This window comes from Pithys albifrons, chromosome Z, assembly GCF_047495875.1.
Source record: "Pithys albifrons albifrons isolate INPA30051 chromosome Z, PitAlb_v1, whole genome shotgun sequence".
In the NCBI taxonomy this organism is placed as follows: Eukaryota; Metazoa; Chordata; class Aves; order Passeriformes; family Thamnophilidae; genus Pithys; species Pithys albifrons.
In genome coordinates, this window is record NC_092497.1 from 1,717,114 (window position 1) to 1,735,344 (window position 18,231).

At 40.5% G+C, this 18,231-nt stretch overlaps 1 protein-coding gene across 2 annotated transcripts in view; it reads left to right on the forward strand.

Annotated features, from left to right (window-relative positions):
- The window catches only part of DYM (dymeclin), a 236,759-nt gene that overhangs the window by 159,268 nt on the left and 59,260 nt on the right, over positions 1–18,231 (forward strand). For both annotated transcript variants that reach the window (XM_071580989.1, XM_071580988.1), the window contains one exon: positions 7,142–7,244. In XM_071580989.1, the coding sequence (XP_071437090.1) occupies positions 7,142–7,244 (103 nt within the window). The remainder of the gene's footprint in view (positions 1–7,141; positions 7,245–18,231) is intronic.

The following is an 18,231-nucleotide window of genomic DNA, read 5'->3' on the forward strand; positions in this document are numbered from 1 at the left end:
ACAATAGCCCATTTGGCATGTATATGGGAGCAGAGAGAAGAATCTGCATGGAGTATTGCTGAATTGTTTGAGTACACTCATGATTAAATTTTTTGATCTGTGAAACTGGTATTTTCCATCACCAGATAGTGGTTAATGTTTGTGTGCTGTTCAGTTTGTTCAGCGGTTCTGAACTAGGAGGGCAAGGAGAAAAGGTTCAGAACTTCTGAATTCCAGGCTTCAGGTAAATTCTATGGAGGAGTACTTTAGTCCTCAGGTAATTATCTTCTCACCACATACAGAATATTTCTAAATATTCAGATAAATGAAAATTCACATTGAGGAGCTCATTAATTATTTGGATTGTGAGAAATCCAAGCCTTATCCCTTTTTGCTGTCATATAACTCAATCTGATCTTCCTCTGCTGGTGTCCCAGGTTGTCTTCCACTCTCTATTCCACTCCCCATTTTTCAGGGTCCGTTTCATTCTTTGCATTATGTTAGTCTAAGCTCATCTCATACACTTGATGTTGAGATTCTCTTTCCTCCAAGATTTCTTCCTCCTCTCTGCCATTGCTATGACAATAAATAGGAACTTTTGCACCTCAAGCTTAGTTTCACCCTTCTTTCTAAGAGAGATATGTGATCCTGTAATGGTGCTAAACTTTCTGTTTCAGTAACTTATTTTTTTCTTCTGAAATGTGGAAGGGTTTTCTATAAGCAAGTTTGTATTCTGCATGTGCAGGTTCTTGTATTTCAGTCAAATCACCCTTTCATTTCTCTCAAATCCATTCAACAAATTAATTTTTTAAATGGTCTCATGGAGAACTCTGTTTTCTGGTTTAATATTTAATACCCTGATTCTTCTCTGAACCTTTGCGTGTTCAAACTGTTGTGTTGAAATCCTACACAGTGGCAGTTGCTGTACAGCACAACTTTGCTGGATGAAGAATCATGGAATTGTTTTGGCTGGAAAAGATGTCTAAGCTTCAGTCTGAACATTCCCCCAGCACTACCGAGGCCACCACTAACCCATGCCCCAAGTGCCACATCCACATGGCTTTGAAATCCCTCCAGGAATGGGGACTCCACCCCTGCCCAGGGCAGCTGTGCCAGGGCTGCACAACCCTTTCTGTAAAGGAATTGTTTCCAATATCCAACCTGACTCTCCCCTGGCACATCCTGAGGCTGTTCCCTCTCCTCCTGTCCATTTTTCCCTGGGAGAAGATCCCAACCCTTCCCCTGGATCCATCAGGGATTTGCAGAGAGAGAAGGTCCCTCCTGAGCCCCCCCAGCTCCCTCAGCTGCTCCTGCTGTTCCAGCCCCTTCCCAGCTCCGATCCCTTCCCTTGACCCGCTCCAGCCTCTCCACGTCTCTCCTGTCTGAGGGGCCATCTTTTTTTCTTTTTTTTTTTTCTTAAAACCAACTACAGTTACTCTTTCAGCACCTTTGCTGCATTATGGGCAGCTCTTTGCTGTGGGGGGGTCAGTAGTTGCTGCTCCTGGAGAAGCCTGGAGAAGAGGAGGCTCAGAGGTGACCTCAACACTGTCTGGAACTCCCTGAAGGGAAGTTCTGGCCAGGTGGGGGTTGGTCTCTTCTCCCAGGCACTCAGCAATAGGACAAGGGGGCACGATGGGCTCAAGCTCTGCCAGGGGAAATTGAAGTTGGAGAGCAGAAAGAAATTCTTTGCAGAGAGAGTGCTCAGGGATTGGAATGGGCTGCCCAGAGAGGGGGTGGATTCCCCATCCCTGGAGGTTTTTCAGCTGAGCTTGGCCGTGGCACTGAGTGCCATGATCTGGTAAAGGGACTGGAGTTGGACCAAGGGTTGGACTTGATGGTCTCGGAGGTCTTTTCCAACCCAGTCAATTCTAGGATTCTCCCAGGGTGAGATCCTTCACACTTTAGGAGCAGCTTGGATTCTTTGCTGCTACATTTATACCTTGAAGTTAGGGTGGATTAAACCTCTGCAAGCTGATTTTGTGCCCATTTTCTCGAAAGATAAGGAAGAATCTCATCAAAATGCCTTTTCTCTTTGTTTGCCACTCCTGCAATGACTATGCCATTTGAACATAATAGTTTATGGAGTCACAGAATATCCTGAGCTGGAAGGGACACACAAGGACCATCCCATCCAACCCCTGGCCCTGCCCAGACACCTCAGCAATCCCTCCCTGCCCCTCAGAGCATCATCCAGACACTCCTGGAGCTCTGGCAGCCTTGGGGCTGTGCCCACTGCCCCGGGGAGCCTGGTCAGTGCCCACCACCCTCTGGGGGAAGAACCTTTCCCTGAGATCCAACCTAACCCTCTCTGACACAACTTCATACCACTGGCATTTTTTTTATCATTGCTGTGTATCAATTATATCTGTCACCTTATATATCCTCTCTGTATATTGAAAGTACTTTGGTAGCTTAGCAAGTGATTAATAGTGTTTGGTATTTATTCCTTTTTGCCCCTGTTGAGAAAATTTATTTTAATTCAAATGTGAGGATTTTTCAGACTGTTGAGGTGTCTCATTTTCAGTTCATACAATGCATCTTGTGTTGCTTTTTATCTTTCAACTGTCTTAAAAAAAGACTCCCACATGGAACAAAGTCATACAAATGACATGTGGAACTCCATGTTACAACTGGGATGATCTTGTGCTTTGTTTTATTTCTAATCTCATTGGCAATGTGTATTTTTCAATGCCAATGATATCCTCCTTGGAATGAGTCTCACAATCACTGCTCCATTATGTGCTTAGGATAAACTGGTATGTAATTGTCTTGGGGCATCCTATTAACTTTCTTAAAATAAAGCACGCTGGTACCTTTCCTTCTCATTTGGCAAAGCTTTCAGAAAGCTCCAGTTTCTGGCAAATTCTAACTCTGGATTTCCTTTCAACTTCTAATTTTAATTCCCATATCTTTTTTCCCAATTTTTTTGTTATAAAACTTCCATTATATACATTTATTTTCTGATGTGAGAAGTGTACTTTATGAGCTGTTTCGAGCTGATGTAAATCAGACTTTCTGAGGAACTTGTTAAATGAATCTCCTTATTGGTACTTTTTTTCTTTTGGCTCTACAGGCTTTCTAGATTTGACTTTCTGAAAGCATAAAGTTCATATATTACTGGTTTGAATTTTACTGTGTGTGCAAATAGCACTTAATCAAATCACTGGTATTTAAGCAACAATTACTCTTTAGTCTGCAATAATTTTTTTCATTTCTCAAAGTTCAGCCTTGTGTTAAATTAAAAACAACTTCTGTGTAAAGGGAGAAAAGAAACCAGTGTTGTTTTTAATTCCTTAAAATTGGAAACATGAGACCTTGAGACAGTCGTGAGTCTTCCTTGTTGACTGAGCTCATGAATGGTGTGATTTGATAATATATAATTAAAAATATAATAGCTCATATTATCCTGGAGTGGTTTGGGTTGGAAGGGACCTTAAAGCTCAACTCCTTCCAACCACCCATGGGCAGGGACACCTCCCACTGTCCCAGGTTGCTCCAAGCCCTGTCCAACCTGGCCTTGGACACTTCCAGGGATCCAGGGACAGCCACAGCTCCTCTGCCCAACCTGTGCCTGCTCACCCTCATGGCCAAGAATTTCTTCCTAAAGGTGCCAGCTGATAATTCATAATGTTCCCAACAGATGCCACCAGTTCTCCCACCTTTCTGTTATTCCAATATATTACTTTCTTTCCTAAGCATTCACCCCTAAGTACTGCTCTGAGTGAGTGCTGGGTCGAGATACCAAGACATTTCCATTGCTCTGAACATAATTTGTTATTATTATAAAATGTCTGTGATGGGTGAGATCAAAGGGCTGTTGAGCTCCACAGTCTGTCTGACAGTCGATGGAGAATAAGGGATGAAAGAGGAAAAGTATTCTGGTAGAAAAATCCATATTCTTGTCAGGCTGTACAGGCTGCCCTCAATGACCACATGGTATATGTATTTTTCTATTCAATTTCAACTTGACTTATACTGGGGCTGAAATCAAAATGTGACTGGGACATATGAGGCAAACTTGGGACATAGTCTTGGTTTCCACTTCTACATGAATTGGCCTTTTTACCTCGTTGTGGGGAGGGGAACAACCTTGTTGTGAAGCATTTTTAAATTGCATTATTTGTGCCTTAAATTACTGGGCTTGATTTTGATTTTTACTGGAGATACGAGTGCTGCAAAATCAAGGATCTCCTTTAGAAGGCAGCATTTGTTAGTGATCAAAGATACTTAGGAGCCAAATTTCATACAAAGTCTTTTTGAGAAATGTAACTAACTCCCTACTGAGACTTTAAAATGTATCTGATGTTTATCAAGGTGACTCTCAGAGCTACAGACAGATGTGTAATAATAAATGAATGACTTGGTATTGAAGTTTTGCACCATTTCAGGAGGCAACTTCCTTGGGAGCTCGAAATCCATCTGTTAATCACATATCTAGCCTTAATTTTTTTGTGTGTTTAGCTGTAATGTTCCTGTTAATGTTGTGGTTCTATGTATTTTTATTATGAAAAATTCAGTATGAAAAATCCCTGCCTGAGCATCCCTGACCTTGTGCTCTTCTAAGGGCTGGTTCTTTGTCAAGGATAACGGGTTTATGAAGAGGAGAATTTGTGCTGAGTTTTTTTAACCCGAATATCTGAGTTCTGGGCAGTGGTTCCACAGAAAAGTCTCTCATCACTGTGTGAAGGAGATGAGCTTGTGGCAGGAGAGCAGAACTCTGCAAGGGGAAGCCTCTGTGCCAAAGGCAATGTGTAAAAGCCCATCATGGCTCCTTTGGAACTAGAGATCAACCACCAAGGGCTTAATTGTGCCATAAACTCCAGTTTAGTTACAGTACACTTGAAGAAAAATAAAATAAATTTTAAAAAAGGAAATTATTTAATTCAGCAGAAATAAGATATCAGGAATAATCATCTGTCCCTTTATCTTTCTTTTTCTAAATTATCTACATTTCTGTCAGAGAAATTAGATCTGCTTTTTGCTGTTCCAATCCATGCAGAATACCAGTGTATGTGCATTTTCCTCTTCACCACAAATACTGAATAAATGAGCTTTCCAAAATATTGATCCCACTTCTTTGTTTATATTTAAATTTCCGTTTTAGCCAAAAGTGCATTATGTATTTTGGATAAGAATCTGCTAGTTGGAAATCTTTTTATTCCGAGTTCTTCCTCTTTGTGGAAATTATCTTCAGGAGCAGGCAGACACCAGATTTAACCTGTTCTTGCTGCACCACCAGGTTGGTTTTAGCTGATTGTTCTGTCTGCACAGCACTAGATGGTGCTGATGGCAGTATCTCTGAAATCTGAGCCTTCAAAAGAATCAGTGATTGGGAAAGTGCTGCTGCTGTTTCCAACCAAGGACGAGTGTGAGCATCCAAATACTGATTTGAAAAAAAATTGCAGCCTGTGAATGCAATCACAGGATATGTGAGGGGGGGAAGGTGGAAAGCTACAACTGCATCTACTGGTGGAATTCACTGCTCTTAAGAGCTAAGATTTGAGCTTGAGAAGCATAACTAATTCCTCATGGCCATGAAAAGTGCTGGAAAAGCCTTTTCCTGAGGCTCTTGACCAGCAATGAGGGGACAAGCCCTGATATTCCTGTCTGTGAAGGATACAATAAGAATATATTTTAAGTTTGCAAAATTCACAGGACTTCTTCAAATGCTGAGTATCATTTCCTGAGGCAGAAAAGGTTTCCAAGCAGATGCCTCCAAGCAGTGAAACTGTCTTCCAGTTCCAAGAAATTGAGGTTTTCCAGGATATAACACTGAGGCTGTTTTTTGCCACTTATAAGTGAATTTTGTTCATAGAACCCCAGAATGGCTTGAGTTGGAAGAGACCTTATAAACCATGTTGTTCCACCCCCTGCCATGGGCAGGGACAACTTCCACTAGCCCAGGTTGCTCCAAGCCCTGTCCAATCTGGCCTTGGACATTCCCAGGGATGGACATCCATAGATTCTCTGCCCAACCTGTGCCAGGGCCTCACCACTGTCACCTTGTTAGTGCTTTTTGTCCATGGAGCCTTTCCACCCTCTAAGGACACACATAGTCACCCTCAGAGAGCCTGACAGGAGTCCTCTAGTGCCCCCAAAAGAAGCCCAATAAATGTTTTTAAGCACAGAAAATCTTACAACATCTTATCTGTAACATGAGGAAAGGGTCCCAGGTTGCACCAGTAAAGGTTTAGGTTGGATATTGGAAAAAGTTTCTTCATGGCAAGGGTTGTCCAGCCCTGGCACAGCTGCCCAGGTCAGGGGTGGAGTCCCCATTCCTGGAGGGATTTCAAAGCCATGTGGATGTGGCACTTGGGGACGTGGGTTAGTGGTGGCCGTGGCAGTGCTGATGGTCTTAAAAGCTCTTCTCCAACGTAAACAACTCTAAGATGGGGTTGGAGTTGTCTGTGAATTTAAGGCCATGTTTGAGGTTCTCCAGGACTCTGGAGAAGTGTCTGACTCCTTGGACCTGCTGAGCCTTTGCCCTCTGCTGCTGCTTCCACCATTGTCCTCATATATCAGGTTATACCACCCTCTGTGAGTGGCATTGCTGTGTTTTCCTTTTCTTCAAAATGCAAGTAAAATATGTTTATTTCTCTGTATGTGTGTGGACCTCTAATTTCACAGATTACTTCTAGCACTAAGGTAATCTTTTTTTCCTTAAGCTAAAATAAAATTGAGAACAGTATATACTAGTAAATGCAATAACTCAGTCTCTAAATACCCAAAGCTTTTGTCATGTACTTGGATTTCTCCTGTCTAAGCAATTAGGTTTTTAGAATGGATAATATACTTAAGGATATATTGCAATGTATTACATCAGATGCTGCACTTAAAAATTGCTTTTTAGTGAACACAGAGTAGTTATGGATCAGAAATGCATGTGTACCATTCCTTCTCGTACAGATTCACTACTAAGACTGTAATCATGAACATAAAATATTCTTCACATCATTTATTGTATAGAATTTTTCTGATTCAAATTCTGCTGTTACTTACCCAGGTGTTAAATAAATTAATAAATTATGTAACTAATGTGCATTGCATTCTAAAGATCTTGTGGATATAATAAAACACCTATTCTGAGTGAACTGTCTGTTTCAGAACAATGTTATGATGTTTTATTGGAATATATTTTTCTTTTTTTTCTTTTTTTTTTCAGTTTATTTTCTCTCCTGTCTAAAAAACACAACAAAGTGCTGGAACAAGCCACACAGTCCTTAAGAGGTTCCCTTGGATCAAGCGACTCTCCGTGTCCTGATTATGTGAGTATCAAACCAAATGTTGCAGTGGGTGCTTCAAAAAGCAAATGGTGCATTCCTAAGTCTGCAAAGAATTCTCTTTAAGTGTGACAGCTGAGCAGTCACCAACAGGAACCTGTATGAATGATGTCATGTCTGAAACGTCTTTAAAACACCAAGAATTACACTTAAAAATGGCTAAACCCACAATGATTCAGAGCAAGGAGACTTACTGTCAACTCGTGATTTTCAAGCCATTTGTAATTCAGGATATTTAAATGGCACAGTTGAAAATATTATTTTTAAGATCAGGGCTTTGGCATCCACAGTATGTTAAGTTGCCTAAAAATGATTGAAAACAATTCCCAGTGAGCCTTTGGGGGAGTACTGGAGTCATGGGGCAGATTGGTATGTTCTGAGCACATGGATACTTACAATTCTCTGCAGTTTGCTGAGCCAATGCCCACAAACAGGCAACAATTTTGTAATTTAATTGCATGGCTTGTTGGAAAATCTCTAGTTTCAGTACAAGAAGGAGACGTCCTGCAAGGACTTGAATAATATCTTTGTACTGCTGAAGCGTCTTTGGTTTGTACTCATTTGAACTCTCACTGCAATACTGTGTGAAGGGAAAAAAAAGTTGATTTATGAGTTGCTTTGGATTTCTGAGGACGAAAATGCAACAACTGATTTATTTTCAGGGTTAATACAAGTTCCAGGACATGCCTGGCTGAGACTTTACATATCATATTACTCTAGCATTGAGTGTAAAAATACCTAAATAAATAATTTCATATAATAGTTTAATAAATCTAATACAACTAATCAGGTTTCTTAACCTGCATCTGTTAGTTATCACTGCCACAAACCACACAAACTAGAGGCACTTTTTTATTCAGAGACATGCAGGTTTGTAAAGCCACTGAGTCACGTGCTGGGTTTTCCTGTGTGTTCCTGCTGCCTTACAGTGCCCTAAGCCATCTGAAGCTCCTTACAGCACCTGGGGTTTTATGCCTTCTGATTTCCCTCCCAGAAATTGCTCCCTGACCTTTAATTTTTAGAAGTTGAAACATTTCAGCAAGAACACCCTCAAATTAGTCTGTGGTTGAAGAGCAGGAGGTCCCACTGCTGTTTGCCTGCTGAGGTGAAGCACAAGCTGGATAAAACTCTTTCATCTGAACAACTGAAAGCCCCCAGGACTTCAGACTCCTTGGCCTTTTCCAGGTCTTTTTCCATGGGTTTGCTTCTGAGCCTATTGTCAGGAAGACAGCAATTTTATAAATAAAGACCCCTGCATTTTTTTCTTAGAATACCATCCCCAGTGTTCAAAGAAAAGGAAAGATCATGATACACACATATTGTAAAAGTACATATATGTGTGTGTGCATGCACACATAGGCACGTAGTAACATACATCTGAAGATACATACACATGCATATATTTTTGGGTGTGTAAGAATTTGGTGCGTGAAAAGTATTTTATAGGTTTTGTAGTCTGGAATACAGTCCAGAGGCTGAGACACTTCACCAAATTTCTTGTCTTTTATGCTTGGTGTGATGTAGGGATGAAGCAAAAAAGGAGAGCAGTTGAAAAAGTTGTTGTAGGGGAGAGTGAAATAAGTTCATGGCCTGCATGTTGAAAGGATAAGGCAAACTGTTATGCCTGGCTTCCTGGTCTTTTTAATCCTCCCCAAAATGGCTCATGTTCCCTCTCCATCTGAAGCACAGTCAGTTGACTAAATAGAAGTTGGGGCCAGATTTCATCACTTCAGCATATTTTGTTGCTGAAACTCCCATGTTTATGTTGACTGTAAGAATAGGGAAGATTGTGGGAACTGAGGTGCCTGAAGTGTCTGGAGTCCTGAAGCCTGTTGCACCTCTGTGTTCCAGCATGAAACTGAAGCAAGGATGATGGGGATATTGCTTCCTCTGCACTGGTTTTTGAGAACAGAAGGCTCCAGGGACACCTGAGAGCCCCTGCCAGGGCCTAACGGGGCTCCAGAGGAGTTGGAGAGGGACTGGGGACAAGGGATGGAGGGACAGGACACAGGGAATGGCTTCCCAGTGCCAGGAGAGCAGGGTGAGATGGGATATTGGGAAGGAATTGCTGGCTGTGAGGGTGGGCAGGCCCTGGCACAGGTTGGGCCGAGAAGCTGTGGCTGCCCCTGGATCCCTGGAAGTGTCCAAGGCCAGATTGGACAGGGCTTGGAGCAACCTGGGCTAGTGAAAGATCTCCCTACCCATGGCAGGGAGCTCAGTGAGATGACCTTTAAGGTCCCTTCTAAATTGTTCTTGTTGAGGTTATTGTGGTCTTAAAAAATAGGGCAAGTTGTTTCATAGAATCACAGAACACATAGAATGGATTGGGTTGAAAAAGACCTCCAGAATCATCAAGTCCCACCCTTGGTCCAACTCCAGTCCCTTTACCAGATCATGGCACTCAGTGCCACGGCCAGTCTCAGTTGAAAAACCTCCAGGGATGGGGAATCCACCCCCTCTCTGGGCAGCCCATTCCAATGCCTGATTACTCCCTTTATAAAGAATTTTTTTGTGCTCTCCAACTTCAATTTCCCCTGTCAGAGCTTGAGCCCATCGTGCCCCCTTGTCCTATTGCTGAGTGCCTGGGAGAAGAGACCAACCCCCACCTGGCCAGAACTTCCCTTCAGGCAGTTCCAGACAGTGCTGAGGTCACCTCTGAGCCTCCTCTTCTCCAGGCTGAACACCCCCAGCTCCCTCAGCCTCTCCCCACAGCACTTGTGCTCCAGTCACTTCTCCAGCCTCGTTGCTCTTCTCTGGCCCCGCTCCAGCCCCTCAATCTCGTTCCTCAACTGAGGGGCCCAGAACTGAACACAACACTCAAGGTGTGGCCTCCCCAAGGCAGAGTCCAGGGGAAGGGTCACTGCCCTGGGCCTGCTGGCCACGCTAGTTTGGATCCAGGCCAGGATCCCATTGGCCTTCTTGGCCACCTGGGCACACTGGTGGCTCCTGTTGAGCTTCCTGTCCCTCAGTCCCCCCAGGTCCCTCTGCCTGGCTGCTCTCCAGCCACTCTGTGCCCAGCCTGTAGCGCTGCAGGGGGTTGGGGTGGCCAAAGGGCAGGACCTGCACTTGGCCTTGTTGAACTTCATCCAATTGCAATCAGCCCATCTCTCAAGTGTATCCAGATCCCTCTGCAGATCCTTTATTAAGTCTGGACCAGTTTCCTCGTCCTTTCCTTATAAATTCTTGGCAGTGTGATGGGATTCAGGAGCAGGATGGAGAAGGCAGCAGGGAAGAGAGAACCACCCTCTGTCATTAAACCACTGCCTCCAAGACAGGATCCTTGGTTGGACTAATTCTCATGCTGCTTTGTTTACTCGTTGTTTCATAAGCCATATTATTATTATCCTTTATTTTCATAGTAGCATTGACCTGTTTTGAAATACCACACTTTGATCCAGGCTTGAAGAAATGGGAAAAATCCAGTAAAGTTTGTCTTTATTGCCTTCTTGCATTCAAGGAAAGCACGTTCTCCAGAATTTTCATCAAACAAGAAAACTGGTAATAAAATAATTGAGGATTTTGCATCTTTCAGTTCAAATCAAGACGAATTACTTAAGTAAACATATCAATGATTTTCTTGGTAATTTGATTACAGCCTAATGTGATTTATTAAATCAGAGGTACTTAACAGCATAACTGGAGACATGCTAACTTCCCTTGGGAAGTAGCACATCAGACGTGTTGTTGGAGCTACCATCTATCCAAACAACTGCTTTTTAAGGATTTCTTAGTGTTTATGATTTTTGAGCCCTCCAGTGCTTGTTATAGTACAGCTGGTAAAGAAAGAGTCTCCTTAATTCTTCCTAAGGACAGAGGGGATGGAGAAGAAGGGAGTAAATTTTGAATTTTGGCAATCTTATTTCAGAGGTTCAGAATTTCCTTGCTGATACAAGAAAAAATGACTTTGCTTACTGAAAAAATTGAGGAAAATAAAAATCAAATGTAGGATTAGTTTTAGATTCAAGTAATTTGGCACATCATCATTTGAGTCCTACCTCCTAAATTTTGGTTTTAAAAAGAGCCCCAAACATCATTCCATTCAGATGAAATGTGTTGGGTAAAATTATAAAAATAATCTCACTTAGTGGCAATATCTTCAATTATATCTTCAATAATAGGACTGTCATTTAAACAGCACTTTGATGGCAGTTGAAATTCATCAGGGTTAGGGGTAATGTAGTGTCCTGTTAGACTTCCCATGTTTATAGATGTGCTTCTGTCAGTGTATGAAGAGCCATCCTTTAATCCCCTGTCCAAAATCTGTGGGTTTTCTGGGTTAGTTGGCACAGGAATAAATAAATCCATGTTAGCAATCCAAAGGGACAAAGGTAAAAATCTGAATTTAGTGAGCTCTGTGTGTGCATATATATAAAAATATATATTTTAGTATCTATGGATATATATAAAATCTGCAGTAGCAAAGCCTGGTGGTACCAGCAAAGTTCCCAGTCTGACCTGAGTTTTCCTGTCTCCTTCCCAATCCAGTTAAATCTACCTGCCATGGCCAGCTGGTGTTGTATGGAGAGAGGCCTGGAATTCTGTAAACACTGAAGGGTTTTTCTCCCATCTCGATAAGCAGAATTAAACTTTGCATTTGGGTGATGAGATTTCTGAGGTTTTTTCTTCTTTTCCCTCTCCGTTTGTGCTCCATAATGGGCCAAATGAATTCCAATATTTAGATTTTTCTTTGATTTTTCCCTGATTTATATGGTAAATAGAAAGCAGCTGTCTGTTTAACCATCTAACTCTTGAAACTCCTAGGCCCCTCAAGCGTCATCTGGAAGTAATGTAGCTTGTAAAACAAAGCTAAGAAGAAAAAGCAATGTTTGTTTTATGTGGGATGAATGACTTCAGTTGGGGTCCCTCTAATTCGGCCATTATGAGGGTTATTAAAAAGCACTATTACAAAAGTGGTTTCAACAAAAAAGGAATATTTTGGGGCGAACTTGTATCTTGTTATTACGGTTGATTATATTCAAAGCTCCAAGTACTTCATAAATAGTCCTTCGTTTTGGTTTCTCCAACAGAGAACCAACCTAATCTCCCCTCTGTACATCAATAGAAGTTGAAAGGTTCCCCTGTTTCATTCACTCCTCAGGGGGAAATTGTCTTTTATAATTAAGGGCACTGTGTTTACTTTAGAAATTTGGTATTGCTAATGAGCAGGTAAAATCAGGTCTGTGAACTGCAGTATTTGCTGTCTTTTAAACATAATGAACAGATGTAAAAATCCATAAATGCTCTAGATTCAGTTATGTGCAAAGAAGTTATTTTTTTAGCTTATCCAGCATTTAGCAAACTGTTTTTTCATTCACTATTGATGTGAACAATATTTGACCTTTAAGTAAATGTTGTGATGTCTTGGGAGTTGGAATGACATGATATTTAAGGTCCCTTCCAATCCAAACCATTGTGGGATTGTATGAATTCTGTGAATTGTAAAATCATTAGGAGTGGAAAAGATCTGTGAGGTCCCTGGGTCCTATAACATGCTCTGTCCTTGCATCTCTAGTGCTACATTAGATGTCCTTTAGCTCCATCTCTTTTGGACTTTTTAATTATCCAAAGAACAGTTTAGTGCAGGGCTCTGCCATCACACAGAGGTGCTTTCCTATAAACCTGTGCTATCCTGGAGAAGGAGAAAGTCTTCCCTGCCATCATCTGATGACTCCAGTAATGATGCAGAAATGAAATTAAATCCACTTCCAGATAAACTGGTCAGGCATAATGGAGTTACTGTGATGCAATTAACATTGTTTAGCTGGTAGTCTGTGAAAATACTGCTTAGTGGTAACTGCTGAGAGCACACAAAATATGTAGAATTGAATACACTGTTGTCAGGGTGGGAAACTTATACAAATTAAATCAAGACTCCTGACTGAGATATGTCCATATTTGTCAAACACTTGGGTGAGACAAAAAGTCAAGGTAGGGGGGTTTTTTTGTCATAATCTTTATTTAAAACTCATAAACCCCATACTTTTTACTCAAAGCACTGGCCAGATCTCCTGAGTATTCTTTTCACCTCTGTTTTCTTCCATTTTTATATCTTACCAAGTGACTTGATAAGGTTTTTTTTATTGTATTGGCCTTGCATTTTTAACAGCCTCAAACCCCTTCATTTTTGTGTGTGAATTTTTAGATCCTCTTATTGTCTACTGGAATAAACTTAAAATATGATTCTACAAGAAAATTTTTATTAGTATGTTGTTTACTGAAAGCAGCACATGGCAAACCAATATAATATTTCAGTGGGTTTGTATGGTGTGTGTATTCTATCAATTTAGGTTGCATTTAATGGGAGAGTCACCTTGTTTTGCAGTATAATACCCTCCTTTTTGATTACTCTGAGTTGATGGCTCATGAAGTAACATTTTCAGTGTCAGGTTATTCTTGGGATTGCCTGTCTCCAGTTTAGAGCAGGAGGCCTATAAATACCTTTTCCAAATATTAGTCATACCCTCCTTCAGATGAATTATATTTTAGAGAATATTACTCCTACCTACTCCCCTATTTTTATATCACCAAAAAATAGCTGTTTCAGAATAGACTGAAATAACCAACCTAGCCCAAATCTAAAGTGAGCCTTTGTGTTGAATAATGGCTGAATTCTGCAGTTCTGTCTGAATTCTTAATCAGTTCCTTCCTTAAAAGGAATTGGAAACTTTCCTGAGAAAATGCTGCATAAATTAAGCAGAACTGTCCTAATATGCTCTGATAAAGACATTGATGAATTTCAGTCTATTTAAACTTCTCTGTTACTATAAAGTACTAATACTTATTTGCATTTGGTCTTTGCATTATTGTATCTTAAAGAATACATTGCTTGTGGTTGAAGGATTTTTTGATATATAGATCTAGATCTAGATATAGATATAGATTAGATATAGATATAGATATAGATACATATACAGATATAGATATAGATATAGATATAGATATAGATATAGATATAGATATAGATATGCTGGAGAACATCAAGATGATGTTCTCTGAAAAGCTGATGTTCTTTCATCACTCAGAAGTCTCACAAGTGTCGTTGTTGGAGTCTGGTATTTGTGTTATATAGACATTGTTAAGCCTTATTTCTCTTAGAAATTCTCAGTATTTTGGAAAATAAGGATGAAAATTACTTTTTTTTTTTAAGAACATTTTCTGTGGCCATCTGATTGAAGTCTTTAATTCTTCAGATTTATGAGACAGGAGAACAAACTGGAAGAAGTAGAAGAACTTTGACAGTAGCAATGCAAATACCAACTGAAGCAATTTTAAACCCCCATTGTTGTGCTTATTAGACACATTTGAAGCAATCCAAACATTAACTTCATAATTTTTTACTAGTTTTCCTCCTTTAATAGTTCCAGAGGTTTAGGGCATGGTCATTATTTTGCAGTAGAGAATATAAATTGTGACATTGTTTGCATTTTGTACTCAAAGGAGATGGTTTTTGTAAGTCTGCTCAAATGAGTGTCCTTAAAAGAGAAGATGATGAAGCTGAAGAATTTGTGAGAGCTTGTGTTAGAAAAGTATGAGATCTTGGGGTTCCTTCATACCTCCATAAATTAAGCAGTAGAATTTTGTTTCTCCTGCACAGTTAATTATGTTGCATTTGAGAGAACTGGAAGCCTGATGGAATACTTGGATTTTTGAAGGCTCTGAGGCGTAGCTATCTATAGAAAATGTGATACATTATTAAGAGAAAGCTCTCACAAGCCTCTCTATAAATACAGTTTATTACTGCCATGTAAGCCAGCATTTCCCTAGTTCAGACTAATGACTAATTTTGAAGTGTTTGGGTGGAAAAGAGGAACAGGACTGGTCTCCAAGACATCCTGATTGCCTGGTCTGGCCTTCAGGTGCTTTTCATGCTGCCTCCTGCACAGGAGTGGGTTGTTCGAGGCTTCTCGGAAGTCGATTGTTCTGGATGGTTCATCGTCGTGAGTTCTCCCCAGGCGAACACAATAACCTAATGCAGCAGCTCTCCAGAGAGCAGGCTTTGTTTCTGAACAGCAATATATTTCAACAGCTCAGTAAAACAACCTCTAGTGTTCCTAAAGGACGGGTTTGATTGAAAAATGTGGTGCTTCAAGAGCGTAAGTGCATGACTGTGTGTTGTGGATACACAGAACCTTTTAGGCTACTGGTCTAAATACCTAATTGGAATTGAAATTATTTTTTTTTACACAGCTTTTATCTGTGACATATTGCTGGAACATGTTGTACCTTCTGTTTCCAACTTCTCTTCATATTTTTTACATATTTTACGGACTAAGCAGTGAGTTTTTGAAACACTTTTAGTTGTTGATTATAAGAAGCCATCCATTTCTGACAAATATTAGTAAGGAGTTATTTAAAAAGGTGATATAACAAAGATCTTTAGATTGTTTTATTGCAGATATTTGTGATTTGGAATTGGAAAGATAGAGAAAAGAATAGAAAATAATAGAAAGGTAAACCAAGACTTGGTGATTTTGAGAGAAATAATAAGAGGAAGATGGTTTCATCCAGTCACAGTTTATATTCTGGACAGGTATTAATCCCCCTGAACATTCCCACTGTCTCACTGAGGGCAATTCTCCCACTAATGGCTGTTATTAATATTACCTATAATGTTATGCAACTGCTGTTAATTGGCAATGTGGGTGGCCAGGAGACAGAATGATGGGATGAAGGAAAGGGGAATATTTTGAAGGGAATGAGTCAAGCAAGACTGAAAGACAGTCTCGGTATGAAGTCAGTAAGAAAGAGGTTTGGAGAGGAATAATTATTAATAGAGGCAGAAATTCAAAACCAAAAGTGGATTTTGAGAAAGCATTGGTTCCTCTCTGCTGCTCATATAAAGGATCACATGGAACAAAATAAGCCACTTGCTGAAAACTGATTTCCTCATCACCTGTCCTGAAAAGTAGCATTAAAGAAATGGACAAGGGAGAATGTTCATGTTCTTTATCCTTATTGACAGGCATAGGTGCTTGTTCTCTATGAAATAACTGTGTGGGAAACCTCAAAACATACAAAGAGTGTACTTAAAAGAAATAGAAATTTTTTAAGAGTGACACTTATTAATGGTTTGTATAGAGGCACCCTAAGGGTGCAATTGGAAAGATAAACTTTTAATTCCCCTTGCATGTAACCAGTGATTTCTTTCAAATTTCTCATTTCTTTGTTGATTAGGAATCAAGGGAATTGGAGGAGTACATTGCATGTTTCCTGTGCTACAGCAGTTTCTATAAATTGGAATTATTCCTCAAAATGGGTTAATTAGAGAAACAAAACCCCAGAATTTGGACAAAAAGCAGCAATTCTTACCAAGCTGATAGATACAAAGAGCTGGGGGGGGCTCACCTGAAGAAGAGAAGGCTCCAGGGACACCTAAGAGCCCCTGCCAGGGCCTAAAGGGGCTCCAGGAGAGCTGGAGAGGGACTGGGGACAAGGCATGGAGGGACAGGACACAGGGAATGGCTTCCCAGTGCCAGAGGGCAGGGTTAGATGGAATATTGGGAAGAATTTCTTGTCTGTTAGGGTGGGCAGGCCCTGGCACAGGTTGGGCAGAGAAGCTGTGGCTGCCCCTGGACCCCTGGGAGTGTCCAAGGCCAGGCTGGAGGGGGCTTGGAGCAACCTGGGATAGTCCTCTCAGTCTGATGTCTGGTTTTCTAGGGTTTAACTGCAACAACAGCAGGAGAGGGTTTGGAATAACACATAGGAAAAACCCACTGTTGTTGTCGTTGTTGTTGTAGCTGTTGTTGTTATTTATTAATTTTTTAATATTATTATTATTGTTGTTGTTGTTATTATTATTATTATTATTATTATTATTATTATTATTTTATGCCAACATAAAGTTTTCTTATGTTTTAGGGGAAAATACAGAAAAAAAACAAAACAAAACAACCCAAAAAACAAGGCAAAAACTCAAAACAGAAAAAACAAAACAAAAAAGAAAACAAAACCCAGAAGCTGATAGTCATACTCCACATTTGTTTTCTGCCAGTGCAATACCAAATATAAAGCCATGCCAGGGAAGTATCTTTTGAAGCATTCATGAAAGCCTTGAGTATATTGCCATTATTTAATCCTCCTGTATTTGTTATCCCCAGCACTGCTGGGAGATGTCTGCTTTCTTTCATTTCTCTGAAACAAAGTTGGGGCAATTAAGATACCTTTTTTTTAAGTTGTCCTCTAAGATACATTCCTAGAATATGGTGGAACTCATCCACAGCTGAGTTAGGCTGGAGCCCAGGCTGAGTGTCCTGCTGCTGAATACATGACATTTTCATCAAATACACTGTGTTGTGATGCATGTTTGTTGCCATCAAGCTGGTACAGTGTGTACAGAGCCTGTTCCCCTCCAGCATTTGTGTGCATACTCACCCAAACTTCTGACCTCAGAGATGATGTTTGCTAGTAACAAAAAACAACCATCCTGTTCTAGAGAATGTAGGATGTATTTTAACATGGCAGGTTCAGTTTGTTTTGTTCACTGCAATCAGAATCATTATCTGAAGTGTGTCTCTTCTGCCTAGACAAACAGAGAGTTCCTAAAAGCAGGTCTTGCAGCTATTCACCAGCAACTCACCTGTGGCACTTGCAAAGAAATCAAGTGTTTAGTCAGTGCAGTCAAAAAAAAAGTTATCAGAACGAATGATAAGTTTTCCCATTCCCACACTAACCTTTTAGATTACGATAAGTCAATAGGAAGAGTCGTGTTAAAAGAGTTTATGGGCTTTTTCTGTAGTATAAAATAATTTTTCTGCAATAAATTAGCCATCTTACCTTGTGGTGGACTATTGTAATTGTAATCACTGGAAAACTTGGTGTAAATTATAGGTAAATAGTCATAATCATGTCCAGTGTTTTGGTGAGGAAGAGCTGACTGGCTCCAGGATGGATACACAACATACCCAGGTGCTTTTCTGCTTTCCAGCAGCAATCTCTCATCTTGTCCCAGTCTGTCACTGCTGCACTTTATGTA